The 19,612-nt window shown below is 49.3% G+C and overlaps 1 protein-coding gene across 1 annotated transcript in view; it reads left to right on the top strand.

The window, feature by feature from the left end:
- LOC144595039 (kelch-like protein 24) overlaps nucleotides 1–15,135 on the top strand; it is a 15,869-nt gene extending 734 nt beyond the window's left edge. Inside the window, exons 1-6 of the mRNA XM_078401980.1 lie at nucleotides 1–158; nucleotides 4,220–4,404; nucleotides 5,722–5,840; nucleotides 6,394–6,582; nucleotides 8,116–8,304; nucleotides 10,960–15,135. The exon at nucleotides 1–158 is cut by the window's left edge and continues 734 nt beyond it. Coding sequence (XP_078258106.1) covers nucleotides 1–158; nucleotides 4,220–4,404; nucleotides 5,722–5,840; nucleotides 6,394–6,582; nucleotides 8,116–8,304; nucleotides 10,960–11,145 — 1,026 coding nt within the window. The 3' untranslated portion in view covers nucleotides 11,146–15,135. The remainder of the gene's footprint in view (nucleotides 159–4,219; nucleotides 4,405–5,721; nucleotides 5,841–6,393; nucleotides 6,583–8,115; nucleotides 8,305–10,959) is intronic.
- The last annotated feature ends 4,477 nt before the right edge of the window (nucleotides 15,136–19,612 follow it).

Raw genomic sequence — 19,612 nt, 5'->3', positions numbered from 1 at the left:
GTCAGACTCCCGCTCCTCGATCCCGTCTACTTCGTCGAGAACGTCGAGACCGACCGGTTGATCCTGGACTCCAGGGAGTGTTTCCCCTTGTTACAAGAGGCCAGGAAGTTCCACATCTTTGGCAGCGAGATCACCAGCCCCAGGACCAGGCCTCGCAAGTAAGTAGCAGCCAACCTTAGACACTAGACACTAGACAATAGGCAACAGACACTAGACAATAGACACTAGACAATAGACAATAGACACTAGACAATAAAACACTAGACAATAGACACTAGACACTAGACAATAGACAATAGACACTAGACAATAGACAATAGACAATAGACAATAGACAATAGACAATAGACACTAGACAATAGACAATAGACAATGGACACTAGACACTAGACACTAGACAATAGACAATAGACAATAGACAATAAACACTAGACACTAGACACTAGACACCAGACAATAGACAATAGACAATAGACACTAGACAATAGACAATAGACAATGGACACTAGACACTAGACACTAGACAATAGACAATAGACAATAGACAATAAACACTAGACACTAGACACTAGACACCAGACAATAGACAATAGACAATAGACAATAGACAATGGACACTAGACACCAGACACTAGACAATAGACAATGGACACTAGACACTAGACACTAGACAATAGACAATAGACAATAGACAATAGACAATAGACAATAAACACTAGACACTAGACACTAGACACCAGACAATAGACAATGGACACTAGACACTAGACAATAGACAATAGATACTAGACAATAGACGCTAGACGCTAGACAATAGACGCTAGACAATAGACAATAGACATTTGACAATAGACAATAGACACTAGACACTAGACACTAGACAATAGACAATGGACAATGGACAATGGACAATAGACAATGGACAATGGACAATAGACACTAGACACTAGACACTAGACACTAGACACTAGACACTAGATACTAGACAATAGGTGCTAGACACTAGACACTAGACACTAGACAATAGATACTAGACAATAGACGCTAGACGCTAGACAATAGACAATAGACATTTGACAATAGACAATAGACACTAGACACTAGACAATAAAACACTAGACAATAGACAATAGACACTAGACAATAGACAACAGACACTAGACAATAGACACTAGACAATAGACATTAGACAATAGACATTAGACAATAGACAATAGACAATAGACAATAGACAATAGACACTCGACACTAGACAATAGACACTAGACAATAGACACTAGACAATAGACAATAGACAATAGACAATAGACACTAGACAATAGACAATAGACAATAGACAATAGACAATAGACAATAGACACTAGACAATAGACAATAGACAATAGACAATAGACAATAGACAATAAACACTAGACACTAGACACCAGACAATAGACAATAGACAATGGACACTAGACACTAGACACTAGACAATAGACAATAGACACTAGACACTAGACAATAAAACACTAGACAATAGACACTAGACAATAGACAATAGACAATAGACAATGGACACTAGACACTAGACACCAGACAATAGACAATAGACAATGGACACTAGACACTAGACACTAGACAATAGACAATAGACAATAGACACTAGACAATAGACAATAGACAATAGACAATAGACAATAAACACTAGACACTAGACACCAGACAATAGACAATAGACAATGGACACTAGACACTAGACAATAGACAATAGACAATAGATACTAGACAATAGACACTAGACAATAGACAATAGACAATAGACAATAGACAATAGACAATAGACAATAAACACTAGACACTAGACACCAGACAATAGACAATGGACACTAGACACTAGACAATAGACAATAGACAATAGACAATAGATACTAGACAATAGACATTAGACAATAGACAATGGACAATAGACACTCGACACTCGACACTAGACAATAGACACTAGACACTAGACACTAGACACTAGACAATAGATACTAGACAATAGACGCTAGACGCTAGACAATAGACGCTAGACAATAGACAATAGACATTTGACAATAGACAATAGACACTAGACACTAGACAATAGACAATGGACAATAGACAATGGACAATAGACAATGGACAATAGACACTAGACACTAGACACTAGACACTAGACACTAGACACTAGATACTAGACAATAGGCGCTAGACACTAGACACTAGACAATAGATACTAGACAATAGACGCTAGACGCTAGACAATAGACAATAGACATTTGACAATAGACAATAGACACTAGACACTAGACAATAAAACACTAGACAATAGACAATAGACACTAGACAATAGACACTAGACAATAGACAATAGACGCTAGACAATAGACAATAGACAATAGACAATAGACAATGGACAATAGACACTAGACAATAGACAATAGACAATAGACAATAGACGCTAGACAATAGACAATAGACAACAGACAATAGACGCTAGACAATAGACAATAGCCACTTGACACTTGACAATAGACAATAGACACTAGACAATAGGAGAGGGCCACTCCCTCTTCTCCCCTCTGATTTCATGTTTCATGTATTTTGTGCTTTTATCACTGTTGGCAGCTCAATTTCCCTCCTAGGATAAATCAAGTTCTATTAATAGAAAATAGGTGCAGGAGTAGGCCATTCAGCCCTTCGAGCCAGCACCACCATTCCATGTGATCGTGGCTGATCATTCTCAATCAGTACCCCGTTCCTGCCTTCTCCCCATACCCCCTGACTCCGCTATCCTTAAGAGCTCTATCTAGCTCTCTCTTGAATGCATTCAGAGACTTGGCCTCCACTGCCTTCTGAGGCAGAGAATTCCATAGATTTACAACTCTCTGACTGAAAAAGGTTTTTCCTCATCTACGTTCTAAATGGACTACCCTTTATTCCACAGCCGTGTGTGGCAATGAATTCCACAGATTCACCACCCTCTGACCAAAGACGTTTGTCCTCACCTCTTTTCTGAAATGAACGTTCTTTAATTCTCCAAATGTGGCCTGACCAGGGTAAGGAGTGGATGAGAAAACGGAATAGTGGTAAAAGTTCACAAGACATAAGAGCAGAATTAGGCCATTCGGCCCATCAAGGTTCCAGAACCAGGAGCTGCAGTTTAAGGATAAAGAGGAGGCCATTTAAAACTGAGGTGAGAAGAAACTTTTTCACCCAGAGAGTTGTGAATTTGTGGAATTCTCTGCCACAGAGGGCAGTGGAGGCCAATTCACTGGATGGATTTAAAAGAGAGTTAGATAGAGCTCTAGGGGCTAGCGGAATCAAGGGATATGGGGAGAAGGCAGGCACGGGTTACTGATTGTGGATGATCAGCCATGATCACGGTGAATGGCGGTGCTGGCTCGAAGGGCCTCCTCCTGCACCTATTGTCTATTGTCAATCATGGCTGGTCTATCTCTCCCTCCTAACCCCATTCTCCTGCCTTCTCCCCGTAACCCTGACTCGCTGGGGAGTCCACATCACAGAGGATCTGACATGGGCAACGCACATTGCCGCACTGGTGGGTAAGGCTAAGCAGCGCCTTTACCATCTCAGACAGCTGAGGAAATTCAGAGTCTCTCTGAGAATCCTTCAGTGCTTCTACTCTGGGGCTGTAGAGAGCATCCTGTCCGGCAACATCACAGTCTGGTTTGGGAACAGCTCTGCCCAGGACAGGAAGGCCCTGCAGAGAGTAGTGCGTTGGGCTGAACGCACCATGGGAACTACACTCGCCCCCCTGCAGGACCTATACATCAGGAGGTGCAGATCCAGAGCCAGCAACATTATGGGGGACCCCTGCCACCCCAGCAACGGATTGTTCCAGCTGCTACGGTCAGGCAAACGCCTCCGCTGTCACGCTGTGAAAACGGAGAGGATGAGACGGAGTTTCTTCCCACAGGCCATCAGGACTGTCAACTTTTATAACCCCAGAGACTAAATTTTTGTCTACACTATAATAACTTTAATAACTTTTATTTATATGCTGTAACTGTAATTCTTTTTTGTGCACAATCCGCAGGCGTTGCCACTTTCATTTCACTGCACAGCGTGTATGTGTATGTGACAAATAAACTTGACTTGACTTGACTTGAAGGGCCGGTATCCGTGCTGTATCTCTGCAAAGTCTACAGGGCGTAACCACAGCCGTTGGTTTCCCCCCACCCCCCCCCTTGCCCAGGTTTGCCAAGATGGCAGAGGTGATCCTGGTGGTGGGCGGCTGCGACCGGAAGAGTCGGGCATCGTTGCCGTACACCGAGAGATTCAACCCGACCACCGGGGACTGGGCGCAGCTGGCAAAGATACCCGACTACTCCAAGTACGAGTTTGCCGTTTGCACCCTGAAGAACGACATCTTCCTCTCAGGTAACCAGTCAAGATTTGTTGTTCTCTGTAACCAATCTCGATTTCAATTCAATTTAAAATACTTTATTGGCATGATAAGATACATCGTTATATTGCCAAAGTATGGAACATAACATACATATTTAAAATGCATGAATATAAAAACAAATATACAATGCATGGGTCGATCTGCCCCTGTACATACATATATATATATATTCACGCATTATAAAGATTATTAAGGGGTTGGACACGTTAGAGGCAGGAAACATGTTCCCAATGTTGGGGGAGTCCAGAACAAGGGGCCACAGTTTAAGAATAAGGGGTAGGCCATTTAGAACTGAGATGAGGAAAACCTTTTTCAGTCAGAGAGTTGTGAATCTGTGGAATTCTCTGCCTCAGAAGGCAGTGGAGGCCAATTCTCTGAATGCATTCAAGAGAGAGCTGGATAGAGCTCTTAAGGATAGCGGAGTCAGGGGGTATGGGGAGAAGGCAGGAACGGGGTACTGATTGAGAATGATCAGCCATGATCACATTGAATGGCGGTGCTGGCTCGAAGGGCCGAATGGCCTCCTCCTGCACCTATTGTCTATTGTCTATTGTAATACATTTATAGCCTTTTATTGCTACTCGTTCTTGCAGTTGTAAATAGTACAGCAAGGTAGCACGTTTAGTAGGTCGATATTAATTTCCTTAGTGCCAATTTATGTATGAGTGTATGTGTACATGTTGGTCATTCACTGTCTCTCAGGTTGTGGCATGCTGTTACATATTGTGCGCTAAGATGTGCCGAATTTCCTTCGCCAAGGATTATTCTTGGTTTTGATATCTCGTCTAGTTCCCCAACAGAACAATGAAATCCCTACCAGCAGCAGCTCAACAGAATATGTAAACATAGTGCACTGGAATCGATGTAATAAACAGGAAGAAAGTCCAGTGTGTGTGTGTATATTATTATCATTATATCATATACACACACACGCACGCACACACACACACACACACACCACACACAGACACAGACACACACACACACACACACACACACACACACACACACACACACACACACACACACACACACACACACACACACACAGACACGCACACGCACACACACACAGACACACACACACACACACACACAGACACACACACACAGAGACACACACACACAAAGGATCGCAGCTCCACGATGTTGAAGTCCGCGCCACATCGCGCCCGTGGCAATAAAGAGCCGGGCCGATCTCCAGGGTTTGGAGATGCACGCAAGATACAGGGCACCAGCCGGTTGGATTTAATACAACATAGTGTTTTTTTCTTCCCCTGTGTATTCAGGTGGGCATCTGTACAGCAAGGACGTGTGGATGTACAACTCTCTGCTCAATGTGTGGCTCAGGGTGGCACGTTTGAACAAAGGAAGATGGCGGCATAAAATGGTGGCCATACAGGGCAAGGTAGGCCTCTCAAACCCTCTACAATATTGGTGTCATTGGGAATTTCATAGAAGCTGGTGCGTGATTTCCATCCCAGTATTAATTACACCATGGCTGGTGTCCACCAACGTCTTGCACAACTAGAGTTGACGTTTCGGGTCGAGACCCTTCTTCAGCATCTGCAGTTTTTCTCCTTTAGCCAGCATCTGCAGTTTTTCTCCTACACAAGGAACTGCAGATGCTGGTTTACACCAAAGATTGACACAAAATGCTAAAGTAGTAACTCAGCGGGACAGGCAGCATCTCTGGAGAGAAGGAATGGGCGACGCTTCTCCAGACTGAGAGTCGGGGGGAGAGGGAGACACAGAGTTAAGGAAGTGATTTGGCCTCCACTGCCCTCTGTGGCAGAGAATTCCACAAATTCACAACTCTCTGGGTGAAAAAGTTCCTTTCTCACCTCAGTTTTAAAATGGCCTCCAGTGAATGCAAGCCTACGTGTTCTACCTGCAGTTCCTTCCTCTGCACAGCGACTCTCTCTCTCTCTCTCTGACTCTCTCTGTCTCTCGCGTTGCAGCTCTACGCCGTGGGTGGCTTCAACGGTTTCAGCCGCATGTCGAGCGTCGAGTGTTACAACGCGGCCCAGAACCGCTGGACCTTCCAAGCCCCATTATTGGAAGCTGTGAGCTCGGCGGCCATCGCTGCATGTTTAAACAAAGTCCTCGTGATCGGGGGAGCGCTGAGCGACAAGAAGAATTCCAACAAGGTAAGACACGGCGGCACGGTGGCGCGGCGCTAGAGTTGCCGCCTTACAGCGAATGCAGCGCCGGAGACCCGGGTTCGATCCCGACTACGGGCGCCGTCTGTACGGAGTTTGTACGTTCTCCCCGTGACCTGCGTGGGTTTTCTCCGAGATCTTTGGTTTCCTCCCACACTCCAAAGACGTGCGGGTTTGTAGGTTAATTGACTTGGTGTAAATGTAAAAATTGTCCCTAGTGTGTGTAGGATAGTGTTGGTGTGTGGCGATCGCTGGGCGGCGCGGACTCGGTGGGCCGAAGGGCCTGTTTCCTCGCTGTATCTCTAAATCTAAAAAAATCTAAATCTAAAGACGCCAACTTTCCCCTCTGGACTTGGTGCACGAGGATGTTGCCAGGACTAGAGGGTGTGAGCTACAGGGAGAGGTTGAGCAGGCTGGGACTCTATTCCATGGAGCGCAGGAGGATGAGGGGAGATCTTATAGAGGTGTACAAAATCATGAGAGGAATAGATCGGGTAGGCGCACAGAGTCTCTTGCCCAGAGTAGGGGAATCGAGGACCAGAGGGCATAGGTTCAAGGTGAAGGGGAAAAGATTTAATAGGAATCCGAGAGGTAACTTTTTTCACACAGAGGGTGGTGGGTGTATGGAACGAGCTGCCAGAGGAGGAAGTTGAGGCTGGGACTATCCCATCGTTTAAGAAACAGTTGGACGGGTACATGGATAGGACAGGTTTGGAGGCAGGCAAGTGGAACTAGGGTAGCTGGGACATTGGTGACCAGCATGGGCGAGTTGGGCCGAAGGGCCTGTTTCCACGCTGTATCACTCTAAGACTCTATCACTCTTATGACTCTTTTTAGCATAGTTTAGTTTAGAGAAACAGTGCGAAAACAGGCCCTTCGACCCACCGAGTCTATGCCAGCTCGCGATCAACTCTTCACCAGCGCTATCCTCCACACTTGCTATCCATGTTACTCCCTTTCTCCTGTATCTGTCCACTGTAGAAGGGAGGTTGGTTTGTGTGACGGTCTGGGCTGCGTCCACAATTCGCGGCAATTTCTTGCGGTCTTGGATGGAGCTGTTTCCCGAACCAATCTGTGATGCCCAGACCCATCACGCGAACCAACCTCCCTTCCACTGACTCCATCTACACCTCACGCTGCCTCGGCAAGGCCAGCAGCATCATCACGGACCAGTCTCACCCCGGTCACTCCCTCTTCTCCCCTCTCCCATCGGGCAAAAGGTGCAGAAGTGTGAAAACGCACACCTCCAGATTCAGGGGCTGTTTCTTCCCGGCTGTTATTAGGCAACTGAACCATCCTACCACACACAACCAGAGAGCAATGCTGAACTACTATCTACCTCATTGGTGACCCTCGGACTATCTTTGATCGGACTTTACTCGCTTTACCTCCTGAGTGGGTGTAGGATGGTGTTAATGTGTGGGGATCGCTGGTCAGCACGGACCCGGTGGGCCGAAGGGCCCCTTTCCGTGCGCTGTATCTCCAAAACTAAACAGTACGTTTCACCTGCTCCTCTTGCAGGTACAAAGCTACGACCCACTGGAAGATGAATGGAGTTTCACCAGCTCCACTCCCTTTGCCCAGCGCTGCATTAACGCGGTCAGCCTGAGCGACACGATCTACGTCGTGGGAGGCCTGATGGACAGCGTGTACAAGTACGATCCACGACAAGACCTCTGGACCGTGTTGATGCAGATCCCAGGACCGCTGGTAAGATCTGTGCGTAGAAACATACAAAATGGAAACATAGAAAACTGTGATTGTGAATGATCATGTCACAGTCTGTCCTGTTCACTCGCCTGCCAGCCACGCCCACCACGTTAAGCCAACTCCCCTCACCTGTTCACTCACCTGCTCCAGATCACCAATCAAGCCAGCATATAAACCCTTCCTGCACACACACTCTTTGCCAGATTGTTCTTAGTCCTCATACAAGACGCTCCAGCATTCTCTCTTGGACTGATTTCCTGTTGCTGACCCTGCCTGCTCCCGACCTTCATGCCTCGTTGTAGCCCTGGTGAACGCCTGTCTTCTGTCCCCGACCACGAGCAGGTAGAAATAAAGCTCATTCTAAAACTACTTCCTTGGTCCGTGTGCTGAATTTGGGTCTACCTGCGGTCAGTTACAGATCAGGCATGATCACGTTGAATGGTGATCTGAAGAAGGGTCTCGACCTGAAACATCACCCATTCCTTCTCTCCTGAGATGCTGCCTGACCTGCTGAGTTATTCCAGCATTTTGTGAAATAAATACCTTCGATTTGTACCAGCCTCTGCAGTTATTGTCTTACACATTGAATGGTGGTGCTGGCTCGAAGGGCCGAATGACCTTCTGCACCTATTGTCTATTGTCTATAAAATAAGTGCAGGAGTAGCCCATTCGGCCCTTCGAGCCAGCACCGCCATTCAATACGATTATGGCTGATCATCCTAAATCAGTACCCCGTTCCTGTTTTCTCCCCAAAATCCCTTGATTTCGATATAGATAAGGATTCTATCTAACTCTTATAGAGACGTATAAAATTATGAAAGGACTGGAAAAGCTAGATGCAGAAAAAATGTTCTCAATGTCGGGGGAGTCCAGAACCAGGGGCCACGCAGTCTAAGAATAAAGGGGAGGCCATTTAAAAATGAAGTGAGAAAAAACTTTTTCACCCAGAGAATTTATTGTGAATTTGTGGAATTCTCTGCCACAGAGGGCAGTGGAGGCCAATTCACTGGATGAATTTAAAAGAGAGTTAGATAGAGCTCTAGGGGCTAGTGGAATCAAGGGATATGGGCAGTAGGCAGGCACGGGTTACTGATTGTGGATGATCAGCCATGATCACAATGAATGGCAGTGCTGGCTCGAAGGGCCAAATGGCCTCCTCCTGCACCTATTTTCTATGTTTCTATGTTTTTATGTTTCTAACTCTCTCTTGAAAACACCCAGTGAATTGGCCTCCACTGCCTTCTATAACAGAGAATTCTGGGTGAAGAAGTTTTTCCTCATCTCAGTCCTAAATGTCGCTCCATTCTTTCAACATACGACAGTCCCGCCATCCCGGGAATTAACCCAATATCTTCGATAATTGAAAGACCTGAGCGACTAGGCTTGTATACACTGGAATTTAGAAGGATGAGAGCGGATCTTATTGAAACATATAAGATTATTAAGGGGTTGGACACGTTAGAGGCAGGAAACATGTTCCCAATGTTGGGGGAGTCCAGAACCAGGGGCCACAGTTTAAGAATAAGTGGTAGGCCATTTAGAACGGAGATGAGGAAAAACTTTTTCAGTCAGAGAGTTGTGAATCTGTGGAACTCTCTGCCTCAGAAGGCAGTGAAGGCTAATTCTCTGGATGCTTTCAAGAGAGAGCTAGATAGAGCTCTTAAGGATAAACAATAGACAATAGGTGCAGGAGGAGGCCATTCGGCCCTTAGAGCCAGCACCGCCATTCAATGTGATCATGGCTGATCATTCTCAATCAGTACCCCGTTCCTGCCTTCTCCCCATACCCCCTGACTCCGCTATCCTTAAGAGCTCTATCTAGCTCTCTCTTGAATGCATTCAGAGAATTGGCCTCCACTGACTGCCCTCTGAGGCAGAGAATTCCACAGATTCACAACTTTCTGACTGAAAAAGTTTTTCCTCATCTCAGTTCTAAATGGCCTACCCCTTATTCTTAAACTGTGGCCCCTTGTTCTGGACTCCCCCAACATTGGGAACATGTTTCCTGCCTCTAACGTGTCCAACCCCTTAATAATCTTATACGTTTCGATAAGATCTCCTCTCATCCTTCTAAATTCCAGTGTATACAAGCCTAGTCGCTCCAGTCTTTCAACATATGATAGTCCCGCCATTCCGGGAATTAACCTAGTAAACCTACGCTGCACTCCCTCAATAGCAAGAATATTCTTCCTCAAATTTGGAGACCAAAACTGCACACAGTACTCCAGGTGCGGTCTCACTAGGGCCCTGTACAACTGCAGAAGGACCTCTTTGCTCCTATACTCAACTCGTCTTGTTATGAAGGCCAACATTACATTGGCTTTCTTCACTGCCTGCTGTACCTGCATGCTTCCTTTCAGTGACTGATGCACTAGGACACCCAGATCTTGTTGTAGAGCTCTTAAGGATAGCAGAGTCAGGGGGTATGGGGAGAAGGCAGGAACGGGGTACTGATTGAGAATGATCAGCCATGATCACATTGAATGGCGGTGCTGGCTCGAAGTGCCGAATGGCCTCCTCCTGCACCTATTGTCTGTTGTCTATAATGTGTTCGATGTTCTAATTGAGACGTATTTAGGTGAGGGGGGTGTTTGGTGAAGGTGAACGGCTGTGTAAATACTAACCCCTTCTCCTCCTTCTCCTTGGGGTCCGCAGGAGAACAGTGGGCTGACCGTGAGCGACGGGATGCTGTACATCCTGGGGGGCAAGGACGGGCTGGCGGAAGGCACGGACCGCGTGCTGCGCGTGGACCCCGCCTCCGGCGAGCTGAGCCACGTGTCCGACATGCCGCGCTGCGCCAGTTACCACGGCTGCGTCACCATCCACCAGCGGGTGAGATAGCCTCTAGCCCGCCAACGCCTCGCCCGTCTCCAGGCCGCGAGGAGGTGGCGCCCATCCTGTTACAAGCCGGGCCGTCGGAGGGTCATAGAGCGATGTGGCGTGGAAACAGGCCCTTCGGCCCAACTTGCCAACATGCCCCATCTGCACTAGCCTCACCTGCCCACGTTTGGCCCATCAAGTCAAGTCAAGTCAAGTTTATTTGTCACATACACATACAAGATGTTCAGTGAAATGAAAGTGGCAACGCCTGCGGATTGTATCTAAACCTGTCCTATCCATGTACCTGTCTAAATAGGCATAGACTCTAACGGCGTGGAGCAGGCCCTTCAGCCCAACTTGCCAACATGCCCCATCTGCACTAGTCCCACCTGCCCGCGTTTGGCCCATATCTAAACTTGTCCTATCCATGCACCTGTCTAAATAGGCATAGACTCTAACGGCGTGGAAACGGGCCCTTCGGCCCAACTTGCCCACGCCGGCTAACATGTCCCATCTGCACTAGCCCCACCTGCCCGCGTTTGGCCCATATCCCTCTAAACCTGTCCTATCCTAACATTCCGTAAATTTCACTACATGCACATTGGAGGAACATATTTCGCTTGGGCAGCTTACAACCCAGCAGTCTGAGTATTGATTTCTCCAATTTCAAGTGATCTTTGCTTCCCCTCTCACTCCCACCCCAGTTCACCTTGCTAGTTTCACTTTGTAAACCTTTCATTATCAATCCTTCTGCAGCCAACAATGGACCATTGTGGGCTCCACCTTCCATGAGTCATCGGTGCCAGCTCTGATTTGTCCTGCACCTTTTCATACCACTAGTTTCCCTCTCCCCCGGACTCTCAGTCTGAAGAAGGGTCTCGACCCGAAACGTCACCTGTTCCATTTCTCCGGAGACGCTGCCTGACCCGCTGAGTTACTCCGGCTTTTTGTGCCAACCTTCAATGTTACTTAACTCAATGACTTGAGTTAAATGGCCATGTGCTGCCTCACAGCGCCAGAGATCCGGGTTCGATCCTGACTGCGGGCGCCGTCTGTTCGGAGTTTGCACGTTCTCCCCGTGACCTGTGTGGGTTTCCTCCGGGTGCTCCGGTTTCCTCCCACATCCCAAAGGCTTTAGGAATTTGTAGGTTAATTGGCCCTCTGTAAATTTCCCCCTAGAGTGCAGGGAGTGGATGAGACCGTGGAATAACACAGAACCAGTGTGAACGGGTGACCGATGGTCGGCAGGACTCGGTGGGCCGAAGGGCCTGTAGTTCCATGCTGTATCTCCCTGCACTGTGGACATGGTCTACATTTTGGTTTGATGTGCAGGTCCCACTCCATATGGTCTGAAGCCGTTAACCCAGGAGAATACTTCCAATTAATCAATCGTCCACAGACCTTAACGTAGAATCTCTCAATTCTCCAGGTTCATCAGAGGAATAGATTGGGTAGATGCACAGAGTCTCTCCTCCAGAGTAGGGGAATCGAGGGCCAGAGGACACGGGTTCAAGGTGAAGGGGGAAAAGATTTAATAGGAATCCGAGGGGTAACTTTTTCACACAGAGGTTGGTGGGTATATGGAACAAGCTGCCAGAGGAGGTAGTTGAGGCTGAGACTATCCCGACGTTAGACAGGTACATGGATAGGACAGGTTTGGAGGGTTATGGACCAAACGCAGGCAGGTGGGACTAGTGTGGCTGGGCCATTGTTGGGCAAGTTGGGCTGAAGGGCCTGTTTCCACACTGTATCGCTCTATGACTCGATAAGTTCGAGGAGCAGAATTAAGCCATTCGGCCCATCAAGTCTATTCCGCCATTCAATCGTGGCCGATCTGTCTCTCCCTCTCAACCCCATTCCTTTTCCCCGTAACCCCTGACAGCCGCACGAATCGAGGAAGGGAAGACTTCACGAGGCCGAATGGCCTAATTCTGCTCTTATGTGGTATGATCTTATGGGCTTACTGAAGTGAACGCCTCACCAGCATAGAATATATTTCAGAAGTATCTTCCGCATGTGCTCAAAACTGTGAAATGTGTTTTTTTTAAATTAAATAACGTTAATGTTAGTTTAATACCTCATTGCTTATTAACCCTACAATGTGAACGAGATGTTTGTTCGTGGTGAATACTGGCTCTGTCTGTGGTTTGCAAGTCTCCATCTCCCCCCAGCGCGCTCTCTCTCTCTCTCTCTCTCGCCGGTTCCACGTCCTTCATCTTTAGTTGAGCGCACAGCAGGTGAAGATGAAGATTTCAGCTGCATCATCAACGATACGTGCGTCACGGTGGCGCGGCGGTAGATTTGCTGCCTCACAGCGCCGGAGACCCGGGTTCCATCCCGACTACGGGTGCTGTCTGTACGGAGTTTGTACGTTCTCCCCGTGACCTGCGTGGGTTTTCCCCGAGATCTTCCGTTTCCCCCCACACTCCAAAGACGTGCAGGTTTGTAGGTTAATTTGTCTTGGTATAAATGTAAATTGTTCCTTCGTGTGTGTCGGGATAGTGTTAGTGTGCTGGGATCGCCGGTCGGCGCGGACTTGGTGGGCCGAAAGGGCCTGTTTCCGCGCTGTATCTCTGAACTATACTAATCAAATTCTCACGACCTCCCACTTTGTAACCAAACGAACCACCCTACTGAGCCTAACTACTGAGTCACATCTGCCGTGAAGATCAAAACCCTTTAGTCGCTGAAGTTAGCAGAATTATAATCTGCGTTGGCTAATTGTTTTGTTGCCACCTTTCTGTTGCTGTGCCACCACTGATTTTTTCGCCTCCTTTAATCCGGACAAGGAAACCCAGGTTCGATCCCAACTACGGGCGGAGTTTGTACGTTCTCCCCGTGACCTGCGTGGGTTTTCTCCGGGAACTCCTGTTTCCTCCCACGCTCCAAAGACGTGCAGGTCTGTAGGATAATTGACTTTGTACGTATGTACAAATTGTCCCTGGTGTGCGTAGGATAGTGTTAGTGTGCGGGGATCGCTGGCCACAGGGCCTGTTTCCGCGCTGTGTCTCCAAACTAAACTAAACTATGAGAGCGCACTTGAAATCCCTCCCCCCCCCCCACCACTCAACTCCCCCAGAAAATGTGAAGCCTCTGCCGGGGAGGCGGCCGATCTCGACCTCATCGGGACTTCCGCGGCAGATTGGCGGGTGGAATTTGCACCCCCCCCCACTTGCGTCCGGGGCTCTGGAACTCCGGCCCTGGCAGATCCGTTCCCATCCCCCACTCCCGAGGCCGACTTTGTGGGCCGATATCTCAGACCCTCGGCGGCCTAGGTGGAATGTTCCGGAACCGTTGGACTCCTCCCGGAGGCCATGATCCCGGAGTCCGGCGACACGTTATAGACAATAGACAATAGGTGCAGGAGGAGGCCTTTCGGCCCTTCGAGCCAGCACCGCCATTCAATGTGATCATGGCTGATCATTCTCAATCAGTGCCCCGTTCCTGCCTTCTCCCCATACCCCCTGACTCCGCTATCCTTAAGAGCTCTATCTAGCTCTCTCTTGAATGCTTTCAGAGAATTGGCCTCCACTGCCTTCTGAGGCAGAGAATTCCACAGATTCACAACTCTCTGACTGAAAAAGTTTTTCCTCATCTCAGTTCTACCCCTTATTCTTAAACTGTGGCCCCTGGTTCTGGACTCCCCCAACATTGGGAACATGTTTCCTGCCTCTAACATGTCCAACCCCTTAATAATCTTATACGTTTCGATAAGATCTCCTCTCATCCTTCTAAATTCCAGTGTATACAAGCCTAGTCGCTCCAGTCTTTCAACATACGACAGTCCCGCCATTCCGGGAATTAACCTAGTAAACCTACGCTGCACGCCCTCAATTGCAAGAATATCCTTCCTCAAATTTGGAGACCAAAACTGCACACAGTACTCCAGGTGCAGTATAATCTGACCAGGCTCTGGAACCAAGGGTGCCGGAAAATCGGTGGTGGACCTGCTGTACATAAATAACCATGTTTGTTTGTATTATCAATGAATGAAGGAATGTACAGAACAAAATAAACCTTTCCTGTGTTCAAAGTTCTTTGCAATGTCTCGGAATGAAATCAGTCCACCTGGAGGGAGGCTAAGCTTCTCAAGTGTCATAGAAATATAGAAACATAGAAAATAGGTGCAGGAGGAGGCCATTCGGCCCTTCGAGCCAGCACCGCCGTTCATTGTGATCATGGCTGATCATCCACAATCAGTAACCCGTGCCTGCCTTCTCCCCACATCCCTTGATTCCACTAGCCTCTGCAGATGCTGGTTAATTGGGGGAAAAAAAACTGCAGATGCTGGCTAAAGGAGAAAAACTGCAGAGGCTGAAGAAGGGTCTCGACCCGAAACGTCAGTCATTCCTTCTCTCCCGAGATGCTGCCTGTCCCGGAGGGTTACTCCAGCATTAAGCATAGAACATAGACGTAGAAAATAGGTGCAGGAGGAGGCCATTCGGCCCTTCGTGCCAGCACCGCCATTCATTGTGATCATGGCTGATCGTCCACAATCAGTAACCCGTGCCTGCCTTCTCCCCATTTACCTTGATTCCGCTAGCCCCTAGAGCTCTATCTAACTCTCTCTTAAATCCATCCAGTGATTTGGCCTCCACTGCCCTCTGTGGCAGAGAATTCCACAAATTCACAACTCTCTGGGTGGAAAAAGTCCCTTCTCACTTCAGTTTTAAATGGCCTCCCTTTTATTCTAAGAATGTGTGGCCCCTGGTACTGGATTCACCCAACATCTAGCTTGTCCAGTCCTTAGATCATGGTATCATTAGATATTGAACGAAGAATATAGATCAGAACAGTACAGGAACATGCCCTGTGGCCCACATGACTCCAAGTTGAACAAATCTCTTCCTGCATGAATGAATGAATGAGTTTATTGGCCAAGTATGTGCACATACAAGGAATGTGCCTTGGTGCTCCGCTCACAAGTAACAATAGACAATAGACAATAGGTGCAGGAGGAGGCCATTCGGCCCTTCGAGCCAGCACCGCCATTCATTGTGATCATGGCTGATCATTCATAATCAGTACCCCGTTCCTGCCTTCTCCCCATACCCCCTGACTCCGCTATCCTTAAGAGCTCTATCTAGCTCTCTCTAACAACACGTACATACAGTAAACAATTAAGAATAAAGCATAATAAACCATTAAAACATTAAGAATACAACATTTCAGTTTAAACATGTGAGTGAAATAAACCAGAGCAAAAAGATACTACAGACTTTTGGTTGTTGAGTAGAGCTATCACTCGCGGGAAAAAAAGCTGTTTTTATGTCCGGCTGTGGCTGCTTTGACAGCCCGGAGTCGCCTTCCAGAAGGAAGTGCTTCAAAGAGTTTGTGGCCAGGGTGAGAGGGGTCAGAGATGATCTTGCCCGCTCGCTTCCTGGCCCTTGCAGTGTACAGTTCGTCAATGGGGGGGGGGGGGAAGGTTGCAGCCAACAACCTTCTCAGCTGTGCGAACGATCCGTTGCAGCCTCCGGATGTCGTGCTTGGTGGCTGAGCCAAACCAGACCATGATGGAGAAGGTGAGGACGGACTCTACGATGGCAGTATAGAACTGGACCAACATTGCCTGTGGCAGATTGTGTTTCCTCAGCTGCCGCGGGAAGTACATCCTCTGTTGGGCCTTTTTGGCTGTGGAGTCGATGGTGATCCATATCCCTCCATTTCCCTGCGTGTCCATGTGCCTACCTAAAAGCTTCTTAAACACCACTATCGTATCTGCCGCCACCATCTCTCTCCTTCCTCATGGCCTTGGGTCCCCTGGTGGGACTGGGCCACAAGCCATGACCTTATCGTAGAATGATCAATATTGGTATTTGTCTTCGATTATTAATGACGGGCGCGCCGAAATATGGCGAAAAAACAAAGGTCATCGAGACAAAGGAGCTAGTTATTGACTTCAGGATGCGTGATGGAGTGCACAGCCCAATCAGCATCTTAGCGCCAAAGTGTAATGGAGGACCCGGCGTGGGGGGGGCGGCCGTGAGTAGGGTTGCCAACTGTCCCGTATGAGCCAGGACATCCCGTATATTGGGCTAAATTGGTTTGTCCTGTACGGGACCGCCCTTCTCTCGTAATAGGCCTGGGGGCACTATAGGCCCGGACAGTGTAGGCCCGGACAGTGTAGGCCCGGGCAGTGTAGCCCCAGGCAGTGTAGGCCCGGGCAGTGTAGGCCCGGACAGTGTAGGCCCGGGCAGTGTAGGCCCGGACAGTGTAGCCCCAGACAGTGTAGGCCCGGACAGTGTAGGCCCGGACAGTGTAGGCCCGGACACTGTAGGCTCGGACAGTGTAGGTCCGGACAGTGTAGGTCCGGACACTGTAGGCCGGGACAGGGTAGGCCCGGACAGTGTAGGCCCGGACAGAGTAGGCCCGGACACTGTAGGCCGGGACAGGGTAGGCCCGGACAGTGTAGGCTCGGACAGTGTAGGCCCGGACACTGTAGGCCGGGACAGGGTAGGCCCGGACAGTGTAGGCTCGGACAGTGTAGGCCCGGACACTGTAGGCCGGGACAGGGTAGGCCCGGACAGTGTAGGCTCGGACAGTGTAGGCCCGGACTGTGTAGGCCCGGACACTGTAGGCCCGGACAGTGTTTTTTGGGGGGGTTTTTTAATCAAAAATATTTATTCAAATATTAAAATAATATATACAATACAATAAAACCAAAACAGAGCCCACCACCAGAATACTACACAAACAAATATACCAATTGAAACTATTATACAATTATATTACAATCCCCATCCAGGATACATCCAATCCCCCGCGGTGCCCAGCGGTCTTGGGAATCCCCCAGGGTGCCCGTGGGCTGCGCGTAGTCCCTCTCCAACACCACCCGGGCGCGGACGTAACTCCGGAAAAGGGGCAGGCAGCTGGCTCGGGCAGAGCCCTCTTCCGCCTGGCGCCGTGAGTCACGGATGGCCAGCTTGGCCAGGCCCAGGAGCAACCCCAACCAGGACATCTTCGGCCCTATCCTCTCCCCTACGCACAGGGTGTCCAAAGATGAAGATGGTGGGTGAAAAGTGCAGCCAAAAAGCAAGGAGCAGCCCCTTTAGATATTGGAACAGGGGCTGCAACCTCACACACTCCATGTACACGTGGTACACAGACTCTTCCAACCCGCAAAATTGGCAGGCGGCTGGCGACTCCGTGAACCGCGCGAGGAACAGGTTGCAGGGGACTCCTCGGTGCAATACCTTCCACCCCAGGTCCCCGGCCCGGACAGTGTAGGCCCGGGCACTGTAGCCCCGGACAGTGTAGGCCCGGACACTGTAGGCCCGGACACTGTAGCCCCGGACAGTATAGGCCCGGATAGTGTAGGCCCGCGGGATGCTGTAGGCCCAGATATTATAGGCTCGGAGGCCCGGGGGCCGCCTAACGGAGGTTGCATAGCAACCTGCCACCCGGCCCGGGCGGCTCCCATTGGTGGAGCGGGAGCACATGGACCTTTTGTCCTTCATTTGGGAGTGAGATAGTTGGCAACCTTAGCCGAGAGGGAGGTGGGAGGAGAACAATGGACAATGGGGGGGGGGGGGGTGGGGAACCAAGGACAATGGGGACTCGGCGTGGGGTGCCTGTGGGGGATGGGGGGTGGGGGGATCAAAAGGGGGAGCAGGCGTGCTTGGTACCTTTGTCAGCGCCGTGGGTGGCCGATATTTGTACACATTGTGTGTGCAAGCAAAGAATCTCACTGTGCCCAGTCACATGTGACAATGATGTATTCCTATTCCCATTCCCATTCCTCAATGGAAGAAGAGCCAATATACGCGGATGTTGCCACGTCTCGAGGGCCTGAGCTACAGGGAGAGGTTGAGCAGACTCGGTCTCTGTCCCTGTGAGCACAGGAAGCTGAGGGGTGATTTTATTGAGGTGCACAAGGTCATGAGGGGAATAGATCGGGTAAAGGAAATGGACCAAATGCCACCGGGTGGAAGTGATGTAGATGGGGCATCTCGGTCGGTCTGGGCAACTTGGGCCGAAGCGCCAGTTTCCGTGCTGTATGTAGGATTGCCAACTGACCCCTATTAGCCGAGACATCCCGTATTTTGGGCTAAAATGGTTTGTCCCGTATGGGGCCGCCCTTGTCCCATATTAGGCCCAGGGGGACGCTGTAGGCCCGGACACTGTAGGCCCGGACACTGTAGGCCCAGACACTGTAGGCCCGGACACTGTAGGCCCAGACAGTGTGGGTCCGGACACTGTAGGCCCGGACACTGTAGGCCCAGATACTGTAGGCCCAGATACTGTAGCCCGGGGGCAGCTGTGGTCCCGGACAGTGTAGGTCCGGACACTGTAGGCCCGGACACTGTAGGCCCGGACACTTTAGGCCCAGACAGTGTGGGTCCGGACACTGTAGGCCCGGACACTGTAGGCCCGTATACTGTAGGCCCGGACACTGTAGGCCCGGACACATTAGGCCCAGACACTGTAGGTCCGTACAGTGTAGGCCCGGACACTGTAGGCCCGTATACTGTAGGCCCGGACACTATAG

Source organism: Rhinoraja longicauda, chromosome 7 (genome assembly GCF_053455715.1).
Source record: "Rhinoraja longicauda isolate Sanriku21f chromosome 7, sRhiLon1.1, whole genome shotgun sequence".
Classification (NCBI taxonomy): domain Eukaryota; kingdom Metazoa; phylum Chordata; class Chondrichthyes; order Rajiformes; family Arhynchobatidae; genus Rhinoraja; species Rhinoraja longicauda.
This window is presented reverse-complemented; position numbering and strand designations above follow the sequence as displayed.